Raw genomic sequence first — 15,339 nt, 5'->3', positions numbered from 1 at the left:
GGAAACCCACTCAGATAAGGGGAGAACATGCAAACTCCACACAGACAGTCACCCAAAGTTAGAACTGAACCCAAGTCCCTGCCGCTCTGAGGCAGCATTGTTAACCACTCTACCACCGTCCTGCCATTTAATGAGAATGTGACTGAACTGACATGATACTAATTGGAAAACAAGCAAGGTCTCCGTCGCCCGATTGGGTGATGCTAGACTCTACCACTCAGAATTTTCACAGCTATCCAACACCCCACAAGGCTGGAGGAGGTTAGAGATAGGGAGGGTTGTAGGGGCTGGAGGAGGTTTCAAATATAGGGAGAGTAGGAGGGGTTGGAGGAGGTTACACAGATAGGGAGGACTGTATGGGCTGTAGAAGGTTACAGAGATTGGGAGGGTAGTAGAGGCTGCAGGAGGTTACAGAGAAAGGGAGGATTGTAGGCGCTGAAGGAGGTTACTGAGATAGGGAGGGGTGTAGGAGCTGAAGGGACACACAGAGATAGGGAGGGTTCTAGGGGCTGGAGGAGGTTATGGAGATAGGGAGAGTTGAAGGTGCTGGAGCAAGATACAGAGATAAGGAGGGTTATTGAGGCTGGAGGAGATTATGGCGATAAGGAAGGGATTAGTTTAGGAACAGATTTAAATTACGATGCATTGGCTAACTGGCATTGTATGTAAATTGCCTGAATAGTGAATAGGCATAGGGAGATGACAACATCAGTGTGTGTGATGCAAACACCTGAGGTGGAATCAGGTGTGGAGAGATTGGAAACAGAGGGAAGTGAAAGTTTTGTCAGATTTGTGAATACGTCTTACAATTCACAAAAATGCTGAGATCCTTTTTCAGTTCCACATCATTGGGTGTATCAAAGTCCAGAGCCTCGCACTGATATTTGCCACTTTGCTCTTTTGTTACATTCTTCAGGAGAAAGATCCCATCGTTTTTGGTGCCCAGCTCAATTTCCTCATCACCCTGTGGAAAAGATTAGCCTTGTCATCAAGAGAGCAAAGAATTTACAACAGAATCACACTGTGATCCATAGAGAGAGGTTCACTCAAAAAAAGCAGGCCGCCTTCACTGTAACAATGCCAACCAGCACTGTCAACAACTCAGACAATCATCACAGTAACCCTGTGAATCCCTCACTGCATCATTACCAAACGGCACTGTAAAACTATCAAAATCTCACAGACACTGTGACCCGCTCACTGTAACATTGTGAACCCCTCACTGTAACTGTGGTCTCCTCACTGTCACATTGTCAACCCCCCACTGTAACATTGTGAACCCCTCACTGTAACACCGTGAAACCCTCACTGTCACATTGTGAACCCCTCACTGTAACTGTGGTCTCCTCACTGTAACACTGTAAATCCCTCACTGTAACTGTGGTCTCCTCACAGTGACACTGTGAACCCCTCACTGTAACTGTGGTCTCCTCACTGTGACACTGTGAACCCCTCACTGTAACTGTGGTCTCCTCACTGTAACACTGTAAATCCCTCACTGTAACTGTGGTCTCCTCACAGTGACACTGTGAACCCCTCACTGTAACTGTGGTCTCCTCACTGTAACACTACGAACCCCTCACTGTCACATTGTGAACCCCTCACTGTAACACTGTGAACCCCTCAATGTCACATTGCGAACCCCTCACTGTCAGATTGTGAACCCCTCACGGTAACGCTGTAAATCCCTCACTATAACTGTGGTCTCCTCACTGTAACACTGTGAACCCCTCACTGTAACTGTGGTCTCCTCACTGTAACTCTGTGAACCCCTCACTGTATCTGTGGTCTCCTCACTGTAACACTACGAACCCCTCACTATAACTTTGTGACTCCCTCACTGTAACACTGTGACTCCCTCACTATATCACTCTGAATTGCTCACTGTAACTGAGGTTTCCTCACTGTAACACTGTGAACCCCTCACTGTAACTGTGGGCTCCTCACTGTAACACTGTGAAGCCTTCACTGTAACTGTGGTCTCCTCCAGTAACATTGCGAACCTCTCACTGTAACATTGTGAACCCCTCACTGTAACATTGCGATCCTCTCACTGTAACTGTGATCTCCTCACTGTGACACTGCCAGTACCTCACTGTAACACTGTGACTCCCTCACTATATCACTCTGAATTGCTCACTGTAACTCTGGTCTCCTCACTGTAACACTGTGAACCCCTCACTGTAAATGTGGTCTCCTCACTGTAAAACTGTGAGCCCCTCACTGTAACTGTGGTCTACTCACTGTAACGCTGTGAATCCCTCACTGTAACTGTCGTCTACTCACTGTAACACTGTGAACCCTTCACTGTAACTGTGCACTCCTCACGGTAACACTGTAAATCCCTCAATGTAACATTGTGACTTCCTCACTGTAACACTGAAAATCTCTCACTGTAACTGTGGTCTCCTCACTGTAACACTGTGAACCCTTCACTGTAACTGTGCACTCCTCACGGTAACACTGTAAATCCCTCAATGTAACATTGTGACTTCCTCACTGTAACGCTGTGAAACCCTCACTGTAACTGTGGTCTCCTCACTGTAACGTTGTGAATCCCTCACTTTAACTGTAGTCTCCTCACTGTAACACTGTGAACCCCTCACTGTAACTGTGCACTCCTCACGGAGACACTGTAAATCCCTCAATGTAACATTGTGACTTCCTCACTGTAACACTCTCAATTGCTCACTGTAACTCTGTGAACCCCTCACTGTAAATGTGGGCTCCTCACTGTAACTCTGTGAACCCCTCACTGTAAATGTGGTCTACTCACTGTAACACTGTGAGCCCCTCACTGTAACTGTGGTCTACTCACTGTAACGCTGTGAAACCCTCACTGTAACTGTGGTCTCCTCACTGTAAGCCTGTGAACCCCTCACTGTAACTGTGGTCTCCTCACTGTAACGTTGTGAATCCCTCACTTTAACTGTAGTCTCCTCACTGTAACACTGTGAACCCTTCACTGTAAATGTGCACTCCTCACGGTGACACTGTAAATCCCTCAATGTAACATTGTGACTTCCTCACTGTAACACTGAAAATCTCTCACTGTAACTGTGGTCTTCTCACTGTAACGCTGTGAAACCCTCACTGTAACTGTGGTCTCCTCACTGTAACACTGTGAACCCCTCACTGTAACTGTGGTCTCCTCACTGTAACACTGTGAACCCATCACTGTAACTGTGGACTGCTCACTGTAACACTGCAAATCCCACTCTGTAACATTGTGACTCCCTCACTGTAACACTGTGACTCCCTGACTATCTCATTGTGAATTGTTCACTGTAACTGTGGTCTGCTCACTGTAACACTGTGAACCCCTCACTGTAATTGTGGTCTCCTCACTGTAACTCTGTGAACCCCTCACTGTATCTGTGGTCTCCTCACTGTAACACTACGAACCCCTCACTGAAACTTTGTGACTCCCTCACTGTAACACTGTGACTCCCTCACTATATCACTTTGAATTGCTCACTGTAACTGTGGTCTCCTCACTGTAACACTGTGAACCCCTCACTGTAACTGTGGTCTCCTCACTGTAACACTGTGAACCCCTCACTGTAACTGTGGTCTCCTCACTGTAACACTGTGAACTCCTCACTGTAACTGTAGTCTCCTCAGTGTAACACTGTGAACCCCTCACTGTAACTGCGGTCTCCTCACTGTAACACTGTGAATCCCTCACTGTAACTGTGGTCTCCTCACTGTAACACTGTGAATCCCTCACTGTAACTGTGGTCTCCTCACTGTAACACTGTAAATCCCTCACTGTAACACTGAAAATGCCTCACTGTAACTGAGGTCTCCTCACTGTAATGCTGTGAATCCTTCACTGGACTGTGGTCTCCTCACTGTAACACTGCGAATACCTCACTGTAACTGTGATCTCCTCACTGTAACACTGTGAAGCCCTCACTGTAACTGTGGTCTCCTCACTGTAACACTGAAGCCCTCACTGTAACTGTGGTCTCTTCAGTGTAATACTGTGAACCCCTCACTGTAACTGTGGTCTCCTCACTGTAACATTGTGAAGCCCTCACTGTAACTGCCGTCTCCTCATTGTAACTCTGTGGACCCCTCACTACAATACTGCGAACCCCTCACTGTAACTGTGGGCTCTTCACTGTAACATTGTGAACCCCTCACTGTAACTGTGGTCTTCTCACTCTAACACAGTGAAGCCCTCACTGTAACTGTGGTTTCCTCCTGTAACATTGCGAACCTCGTACTGTAACTGTGATCTCCTCACTGTAACATTGTGAACCCCTCACTGTAACTGTGGACTCCACACTGTAACACCGTGAACCCCTCACTGTAACTGTGGTCTCCACACTGTAACACTGTCCACCCCTCACTGTAACTGTGGTCTCCTTACTGTAACACTGTGTACCCCTCACTGTAACTGAGGTCTCCTCACTGTAGCACTGTGAGCCCCTCACTGTAACTGTGGTCTCCTCACGGTAACATTGTGAACCCCTCGCTGTAACTGTGGTCTCCTCACTGTAACACTGTCAACCCCTCACTGTAACTGTAGTCTCCTCACTGTAACACTGTGAACCCCTCACTGTAACTCTGGTCTCCTCACTGTAACATTGTGAACCCCTCGCTGTAACTGTGGTCTCCTCACTGTAACACTGTGAACCCCTCACTGTAACTGTGGTCTCCTCAGTGTAACACTGTGAACCCCTCACTGTAACTGTGGTCTCCTCACTGTAACACTGTGAACCCCTCACTGTAACTGTGGTCTCTTCACTGTAACACTGTGAATGTCTCACTGTAACACTGTGAACCCCTCACGGTAACATTGTGATCCCCTCACTGTAACACTGTGAACCACTCACTGTAACATTGTGAACCCCGCACTGTCACATTGTGAACCCCTCACTGTAACACTGTGAACCGCTCACTGTAAATGTGGTCGACTCACTAAAACACTGTGAACCCCTCACTGCAACACTATGAACCCCTCACTGTAACATTGTGAACCACTCACTGTAACATTGTGAACCCTGCACTGTCACATTGCGAACCTCTTACTGTAACATTGTGTACCCCTCACTGTAACTGTGGTCTTCTCACATTACCTCACTGTAACATTGCGAACCTCTCACTATAACTGTGATCTCCTCACTGTAACACTGCAAACCCCTCACTGTAACTGTGTTCTCCTCACTGTTACACGGTGGAACCCTCACTGTAACTGTGGTCTCCTCACTGTAACACTGTGAATGCCTCACTGTAACTGTGGCCTCCTCATTGTAACATTGTGTACCCCTCACTGTAACTGTGGTCTACTCACGATAACACTGTGAATCCCTCAATGTAACTGTGGGGTTCTCACTGTAACTGTGGGGTCCTCACTGTAACATTGAGCACCTGTCACTGTAACATTCAGAACCCCTCACTGTAACTGTGGTCTCCTCACTGTAACTGTGGTCTACTCACTATATCACTGTGAATCACTCAATGTAACTGTGGTGTCCTCACTGTAACATTGAGTACCTCTCACTGTAACATTCTGAACCCCATCACTGTAACTGTGGTCAACTCACTGTACCACACTGTAACATTGCAAACCACTCACTGTAACTGTGACCTCCTCACTGTAACACTGTGAACCTCTCAATGTAACTGTGGTCTCCTCACTGTAACATAGTGAACCCCTTACTGTAACTGTGGTCTCTTCACTGTAACACTGTGAACCCCTCACTGTAACTGCGGTCTCCTCACTGTAACACTGGGAACCCCTCACTGTAATTGTGGACTCCTCACTGTAACACTGTAAACCCCTCACTGTAACTGTGGTCTACTCACTGTAAAACTGTAAATCCTACTCTGTAACATTGTGACTCCATCACTGTAATACTGTACATACCTCACTACAACACTGTGAACCCCTCACTGTAACTGAGTTTGCCTCACCGTAACACTGTCAACCCCTCACAGTAACTGTTGTCTCTTCACTGAAACACTGTGAACCCCTCACTGTAACTGTAGTCTCCTCACTGTAACACTGTGAATCCCTCACTGTAACTGTGGTCTCCTCACTGTAACACTGTGAAGTCCTCACTGTAACACTGTGAACTGCTCACTTTCACATTGTGAACCCCTCACTGTAACACTGTGAACCGCTCACTGTAACATTGCGAACCCCTCACAGGACACTGTGCACCCCTCACTGTAACACTGTGAACTGCTCACTGTCACATTGTGAACGCCTCACTGTAACACTGTGAACCACTCACTGTAACATTGTGAACCCCTCACTGTCACATTGTGAACCCCTCACTGTAACACTATGAACCCCTCACTGCAAATGTGGTCTACTAACTATAACACTGTGAATCCATCACTGTAACTGTGGTCTCCACCTGTAACATTGCGAACCTCTCACTGTAACATTGTGAACCCCTCACTGTCACATTGTGAACCCCTCACTGTAACACTGTGAACCCCTCACTGTAACATTGTGTACCCCTCACTGTAACTGTGGTCTCCTCACTGTAACACTATGAACATCTCACTGTAACACTGTGAACGCTTCACGGTAACACAGTGAATGCCTCACTGTAACACTGTGAATGACCCACTGTAACACTGTGAATGTCTCACTGTAACACTGTGACTGTCTGACTGTAACACAGTGAATATCTCACTGTAACACTGTGAATGTCTCACTGTAACACTGTGAATGTCTCACTGTAACACTGTGAACCCCTCACGGTAACATTGTGATCCCCTCACTGTAACACTGTGAACCACTCACTGTAACATTGTGAACCCCGCACTGTCACATTGTGAACCCCTCACTGTAACACTGTGAACCGCTCACTGTAAATGTGGTCTACTCACTAAAACACTGTGAACCCCTCAGTGTAAAATTGTGAACCCCTCACTGTAACATTGCGAAGCTCTCACTGTAACATTGTGTACCCCTCACTGTAACTGTGGTCTTCTCACTGTACCTTCCTGTAACATTGCAAACCTCTCACTATAACTGTGGCCTCCTCATTGTAACACTGTGAACCCCACACTGTAACTGTGGTCTCTTCACTGTAACAAGATGAACCCCTCACTGTAACTGTGCTCTCCTCACTGTAACTGTGGTCTACTCACGATAACACTGTGAATCCCTCAATGTAACTGTGGTGTCCTCTCTGTAACATTGAGCACCTCTCACTGTAACGCTGTGAAGCCCTCACTGTAACTGTGGTCTGCTCACTGTAACACTGTGAACCCCTCACTGTAACTGTGGGTTCCTCACTGCAACACTGTGAACCCCTCACTGTAACTGTGGTCTCCTCACTGTAACACTGTGAACCACTCACTGTAACACTGTGAACCTCTCACTGTAACTGTGGACTCCTCACTGTAACACTGTGAACCCCTCACTGTAACTGTGGTCTCCTCACTGTAACACTGTGAAGTCCTCACTGTAACTGTGGTCTCCTCACTGTAACACTGTCCACCCCTCACTGTAACTATGGTCTCCTCACTGTAACACTGTGAACCCCTCACTGTAACTGTGGTCTCCTCACTGTAACACAGTGAAGCCCTCACTGTAACTGTGCTCTCCTCACTGTAACTGGGGTCTACTCACGATAACACTGTGAATCCCTCAATGTAACTGTGGTGTCCTCTCTGTAACATTGAGCACCTCTCACTGTAACACTGTGAACCCCTCACTGTAACTGTGGTCTCCTCACTGTAACTGTGGTCTACTCACGATAACACTGTGAATACCTCAATGTAACTGTGGTGTCCTCACTGTAACATTGAGCACCTCTCACTGTAACATTCTGAACCCCTCACTGTAACTGAGGTCTCCTCACTGTAACAGAGTGAACCCCTTACTGTAACTGTGGTCTCTTCACTGTAACACTGTGAACCCCTCACTGTAACTGCGGTCTCCTCACTGTAACACTGTGAACCCCTCACTGTAACTGTGGACTCCTTACTGTAACACTGTGAACCCCACACTGTAACTGTGGTCTACTCACTATAAAACTGTAAATCCTACTCTGTAACATTGTGACTCCATCACTGTAATACTGTACATACCTCACTACAACACTGTGAACCCCTCACTGTAACTGAGTTCTCCTCACCGTAACACTATCAACCCCTCACTGTAACTGTTGTCTCTTCACTGTAACACAGTGAACCCCTCACTGTAACTGTAGTCTCCTCACTGTAACACTGTGAATCCCTCACTGTAACTGTGGTCTCCTCACTGTAACACTGTGAAGTCCTCACTGTAACACTGTGAACTGCTCATTGTCACAGTGTGAACCCCTCACTGTAACACAGTGAACCGCTCACTGTAACATTGCGAACCACTCACAGGACACTGTGAACCCCGCACTGTAACACTGTGAACTGCTCACTGTCACATTTAAACGCCTCACTGTAACACTGTGAACCGCTCAATGTAACATTGTGAACCCCTCACTGCAAATGTGGTCTACTAACTATAACACAGTGAATCCATCACTGTAACTGTGGTCTCCTCCTGTAACATTGCGAACCTCTCACTGTAACATTGTGAACCCGTCACTGTAACACTGTGAACCCCTCACGGTAACACTGTGAACCCCTCACTGTAACATTGTGAACCGCTCACTATAACATTGTGAACCCCTCACTGTAACACTGTGAACCGCTCACTATAACATTGTGTACCCCTCACTGTAACTGTGGTCTCCTCACTGTAACATTGCGAACGTCTCACTATAACTGTGATCTCCTCACTGTAACACTGTGAACCCCTCACTGTAACTGTGGTCTCCTCACTGTAACACTGTGAAGCCCTCACTGTAACTGTGGTCTCCTCACTGTAACACTGTGAATCACTCACTGTAACACTGTGAACCTCTCACTGTAACTGTGGTCTGCTCACTGTAACACTGTGAACCCCTCACTGTAACTGTGGTCTCCTCACTGTAACACTGTGAACCCCTCACTGTAACTGTGGTCGCCTCACTGTATCACTGTGAAGTCCTCACTGTAACTGTGGTCTCCTCACTGTAACACTGTGAACCCCTCACTGCAACTGTGGTCTCTTCACTGTAACACTATGAACCCCTCACTGTAACACTGTGAACGCTTCACTGTAACACTGTGAATGCCTCACTGTAACACTGTGAATGACTCACTGTAAGACTGTGAATGTCTCACTGTAACACTGCGAATGTCTGACTGTAACACTGTGAATATCTCAATGTAACACTGTGAATGTCTCACTGGAACACTGTGAATGTCTCACTGTAACACTGTGAACCCCTCACTGTAACATTGTGAACCCCTCACTGTAACACTGTGAACCACTCACTGTAACATTGTGAACCCCGCACTGTCACATTGTGAACCCCTCACTGGAACACTGTGAACCGCTCACTGTAAATGTAGTCTACTCACTAAAACACAGTGAACCCCTCACTGTAAAATTGTGAACCCCTCACAGTAACATTGTGAACCTCTCACTGTAACATTATATACCCCTCACTATAACATTGCGATCCTCTCACTATAACTGTGATCTCCTCACTGTAACACTATGAACCCCTCACTGTAATTGTGTTCTCCTCACTGTAACATGGTGAAGCCCTCACTGTAACTGTGGTCTCCTCACTGTAACACTGTGAACCCCTCACTGTAACTGTGGCCTGCTCATTGTAACACTGTGAACCCCTGACTGTAACTGTGGGCTCTTCACTGTAACACTATGAACCCCTCACTGTAACACTGTGAACGCTTCACTGTAACACTGTGAATGTCTCACTGTAACTGTGGTCTCCTCACTGTAACATTGCGAACGTCTCACTATAACTGTGATCTCCTCACTGTAACACTGTGAACCCCTCACTGTAACTGTGGTCTCCTCACTGTAACACTGTGAAGCCCTCACTGTAACTGTGGTCTCCTCACTGTAACACTGTGAATCACTCACTGTAACACTGTGAACCTCTCACTGTAACTGTGCTCTCCTCACTGTAACTGGGGTCTACTCACGATAACACTGTGAATCCCTCAATGTAACTGTGGTGTCCTCTCTGTAACATTGAGCACCTCTCACTGTAACACTGTGAACCCCTCACTGTAACTGTGGTCTCCTCACTGTAACTGTGGTCTACTCACGATAACACTGTGAATACCTCAATGTAACTGTGGTGTCCTCACTGTAACATTGAGCACCTCTCACTGTAACATTCTGAACCCCTCACTGTAACTGAGGTCTCCTCACTGTAACAGAGTGAACCCCTTACTGTAACTGTGGTCTCTTCACTGTAACACTGTGAACCCCTCACTGTAACTGCGGTCTCCTCACTGTAACACTGTGAACCCCTCACTGTAACTGTGGACTCCTTACTGTAACACTGTGAACCCCACACTGTAACTGTGGTCTACTCACTATAAAACTGTAAATCCTACTCTGTAACATTGTGACTCCATCACTGTAATACTGTACATACCTCACTACAACACTGTGAACCCCTCACTGTAACTGAGTTCTCCTCACCGTAACACTATCAACCCCTCACTGTAACTGTTGTCTCTTCACTGTAACACAGTGAACCCCTCACTGTAACTGTAGTCTCCTCACTGTAACACTGTGAATCCCTCACTGTAACTGTGGTCTCCTCACTGTAACACTGTGAAGTCCTCACTGTAACACTGTGAACTGCTCATTGTCACAGTGTGAACCGCTCACTGTAACATTGCGAACCACTCACAGGACACTGTGAACCCCGCACTGTAACACTGTGAACTGCTCACTGTCACATTTAAACGCCTCACTGTAACACTGTGAACCGCTCAATGTAACATTGTGAACCCCTCACTGCAAATGTGGTCTACTAACTATAACACAGTGAATCCATCACTGTAACTGTGGTCTCCTCCTGTAACATTGCGAACCTCTCACTGTAACATTGTGAACCCGTCACTGTAACACTGTGAACCCCTCACGGTAACACTGTGAACCCCTCACTGTAACATTGTGAACCGCTCACTATAACATTGTGAACCCCTCACTGTAACACTGTGAACCGCTCACTATAACATTGTGTACCCCTCACTGTAACTGTGGTCTCCTCACTGTAACATTGCGAACGTCTCACTATAACTGTGATCTCCTCACTGTAACACTGTGAACCCCTCACTGTAACTGTGGTCTCCTCACTGTAACACTGTGAAGCCCTCACTGTAACTGTGGTCTCCCCACTGTAACACTGTGAATCACTCACTGTAACACTGTGAACCTCTCACTGTAACTGTGGTCTGCTCACTGTAACACTGTGAACCCCTCACTGTAACTGTGGTCTCCTCACTGTAACACTGTGAACCCCTCACTGTAACTGTGGTCGCCTCACTGTATCACTGTGAAGTCCTCACTGTAACTGTGGTCTCCTCACTGTAACACTGTGAACCCCTCACTGCAACTGTGGTCTCTTCACTGTAACACTATGAACCCCTCACTGTAACACTGTGAACGCTTCACTGTAACACTGTGAATGCCTCACTGTAACACTGTGAATGACTCACTGTAAGACTGTGAATGTCTCACTGTAACACTGCGAATGTCTGACTGTAACACTGTGAATATCTCAATGTAACACTGTGAATGTCTCACTGGAACACTGTGAATGTCTCACTGTAACACTGTGAACCCCTCACTGTAACATTGTGAACCCCTCACTGTAACACTGTGAACCACTCACTGTAACATTGTGAACCCCGCACTGTCACATTGTGAACCCCTCACTGGAACACTGTGAACCGCTCACTGTAAATGTAGTCTACTCACTAAAACACAGTGAACCCCTCACTGTAAAATTGTGAACCCCTCACAGTAACATTGTGAACCTCTCACTGTAACATTATATACCCCTCACTATAACATTGCGAACCTCTCACTATAACTGTGATCTCCTCACTGTAACACTATGAACCCCTCACTGTAATTGTGTTCTCCTCACTGTAACATGGTGAAGCCCTCACTGTAACTGTGGTCTCCTCACTGTAACACTGTGAACCCCTCACTGTAACTGTGGCCTGCTCATTGTAACACTGTGAACCCCTGACTGTAACTGTGGGCTCTTCACTGTAACACTATGAACCCCTCACTGTAACACTGTGAACGCTTCACTGTAACACTGTGAATGTCTCACTGTAACTGTGGTCTCCTCACTGTAACATTGCGAACGTCTCACTATAACTGTGATCTCCTCACTGTAACACTGTGAACCCCTCACTGTAACTGTGGTCTCCTCACTGTAACACTGTGAAGCCCTCACTGTAACTGTGGTCTCCTCACTGTAACACTGTGAATCACTCACTGTAACACTGTGAACCTCTCACTGTAACTGTGGTCTGCTCACTGTAACACTGTGAACCCCTCACTGTAACTGTGGTCTCCTCACTGTAACACTGTGAACCCCTCACTGTAACTGTGGTCGCCTCACTGTATCACTGTGAAGTCCTCACTGTAACTGTGGTCTCCTCACTGTAACACTGTGAACCCCTCACTGCAACTGTGGTCTCTTCACTGTAACACTATGAACCCCTCACTGTAACACTGTGAACGCTTCACTGTAACACTGTGAATGCCTCACTGTAACACTGTGAATGACTCACTGTAAGACTGTGAATGTCTCACTGTAACACTGCGAATGTCTGACTGTAACACTGTGAATATCTCAATGTAACACTGTGAATGTCTCACTGGAACACTGTGAATGTCTCACTGTAACACTGTGAACCCCTCACTGTAACATTGTGAACCCCTCACTGTAACACTGTGAACCACTCACTGTAACATTGTGAACCCCGCACTGTCACATTGTGAACCCCTCACTGGAACACTGTGAACCGCTCACTGTAAATGTAGTCTACTCACTAAAACACAGTGAACCCCTCACTGTAAAATTGTGAACCCCTCACTGTAACATTGTGAACCTCTCACTGTAACATTATATACCCCTCACTATAACATTGCGAACCTCTCACTATAACTGTGATCTCCTCACTGTAACACTATGAACCCCTCACTGTAATTGTGTTCTCCTCACTGTAACATGGTGAAGCCCTCACTGTAACTGTGGTCTCCTCACTGTAACACTGTGAACCCCTCACTGTAACTGTGGCCTGCTCATTGTAACACTGTGAACCCCTGACTGTAACTGTGGGCTCTTCACTGTAACACTATGAACCCCTCACTGTAACACTGTGAACGCTTCACTGTAACACTGTGAATGTCTCACTGTAACACTGTGAATGTCTGACTGTAACACTGTGAATGTCTCACTGTAACACTGTGAAGCCCTCACTGTAACTGTGGTCTCCTCACTGTAACATTGTAAAACCCCTCACTGTCACATTGTGAACCCCTCACTGTAACACTGTGAACCCCTCACTGTAACACTGTGAACCCCTCACTGTAACACTGTGAACTGCCCACTATAACATTGTGTACCCCTCACTGTAACTGTGGTCTCCTCACTGTAACATTGCGAATGTCTCACTATAACTGTGATCTCCTCACTGTAACACTGTGAAGCCCTCACTGTAACTGTGGTCTCCTCACTGTAAAATTGTAAAACCCCTCACTGTAGCTGTGGTCTCCTCAAGGTAACACTGTGAACCCCTCACTGTAACTGTGATCTCCTCACTGTAACACTGTGAAGCCCTCACTGTAACTGTGGTCTCCTCACTGTAACACTGAAGCCCTCACTGTAACTGTGGTCTCCTCACAGTAACACTGTGAACCCCTCACTGTAACAGTGGTCTCCTCACTGTAACACTGACAACCACTCACTGTAACACTGTGAACCTCTCACAGTAACTGTGGTCTGCTCACTGTAACACTGTGAACCCCTCACTGTAACTGTGGTCTCCTCACTGTAACACTGTGAACCCCTCACTGTAACTGTGGTCTCCTCACTGTAACACTGTGAAGTCCTCACTGTAACTGTGGTCTCCTCACTGTGTACCCCTCACTGTAACTGTGGTCTCCTCACTGTCACATTGCGAACGTCTCACTATAACTGTGATCTCCTCACTGTAACACTGTGAACCCCTCACTGTAACAGTAGTCTCCTCACTGTAACATTGTAAATCCCTCACTGTCACTGGTCTCCTTACTGTAACACTGTGAACCCCTCACTGTAACTGTGGTCTCCTCACTGTAACACTGTGAACGTCTCACTATAACTGTGATCTCCTCACTGTAACACTGAAGCCCTCACTGTAACTGTGCTCTCCTCACTGTAACACTGTGAACCCCTCACTGTAACAGTGGTCTCCTCACTGTAACACTGTGAACCACTCACTTTAACACTGTGAACCTCTCACAGTAACTGTGGTCTGCTCACTGTAACACTGTGAACCCCTCACTGTAACTGTGGTCTCCTCACTGTAAAACTGTGAACCCCTCACTGTAACTGTGGTCTCCTCACTGTAACACTGTGAAGCCCTCACTGTAACTGTGGTGTCCTCACTGTAACATTGAGCACCTCTCACTGTAACATTCTGAACCCCTCACGGTAACTGTGGTCTCCTCACTGGAACTGTGGTCTACTCACGATAACACTGTGAATCCCTCAATGTAACTGTGGTGTCCTCACTGTAACATTGAGCACCTCTCACTGTAACATTCTGAACCCCTCACTGTAACTGTGATCTCCTCACTGTAACTGTGGTCGACTCACGAGAACACTGTGAATCCCTCAATGTAACTGTGGTGTCCTCACTGTAACATTGAGCACCTCTCACTGTAACACTGTGAACCTCTCACTGTAACTGTGGTCTCCTCACTGTAACACTGTGAACCCCTCACTGTAACTGTGGACTCCTTACTGTAACACTGTGAACCCCACACTGTAACTGTGGTCTACTCACTGTAAAACTGTAAATCCTACTCTGTAACATTGTGACTCCATCACTGTAATACTGTACATACCTCCCTACAGCACTGTGAACCCCTCACTGTAACTGAGTTCTCCTCACCGTAACACTGTCAACCCCTCACTGTAACTGTTGTCTCTTCACTGTAACACAGTGCACCCCTCACTGTAACTGTAGTCTCCTCACTGTAACACTGTGAATCCCTCACTGTAACTGTGGTCTCCTCACTGTAACACTGTAAAGTCCTCACTGTAACACTGTGAACTGCTCACTGTCACATTGTGAACCCCGCACTGTAACACTGTGAACTGCTCACTGTCAGATTTAAACGCCTCACTGTAACACTGTGAACCGCTCAATGTAACATTGTGAACCCCTGACTGTCACATTGTGAACCCCGCACTGTAACACTGTGAACCCCTCACTGCAAAT

The 15,339-nt window shown here is 46.7% G+C and overlaps 1 protein-coding gene across 4 annotated transcripts in view; it reads right to left on the bottom strand.

Annotated features, from left to right (window-relative positions):
- LOC140386572 (basal cell adhesion molecule-like) overlaps positions 1–15,339 on the bottom strand; it is a 277,207-nt gene that overhangs the window by 44,977 nt on the left and 216,891 nt on the right. For all 4 annotated transcript variants that reach the window (XM_072469008.1, XM_072469010.1, XM_072469009.1 and 1 more), the window contains exon 8: positions 808–964. In XM_072469008.1, the coding sequence (XP_072325109.1) occupies positions 808–964 (157 nt within the window). The remainder of the gene's footprint in view (positions 1–807; positions 965–15,339) is intronic.

This window comes from Scyliorhinus torazame, chromosome 12 (genome assembly GCF_047496885.1).
Source record: "Scyliorhinus torazame isolate Kashiwa2021f chromosome 12, sScyTor2.1, whole genome shotgun sequence".
Taxonomy (NCBI): domain Eukaryota; kingdom Metazoa; phylum Chordata; class Chondrichthyes; order Carcharhiniformes; family Scyliorhinidae; genus Scyliorhinus; species Scyliorhinus torazame.
This window is presented reverse-complemented; position numbering and strand designations above follow the sequence as displayed.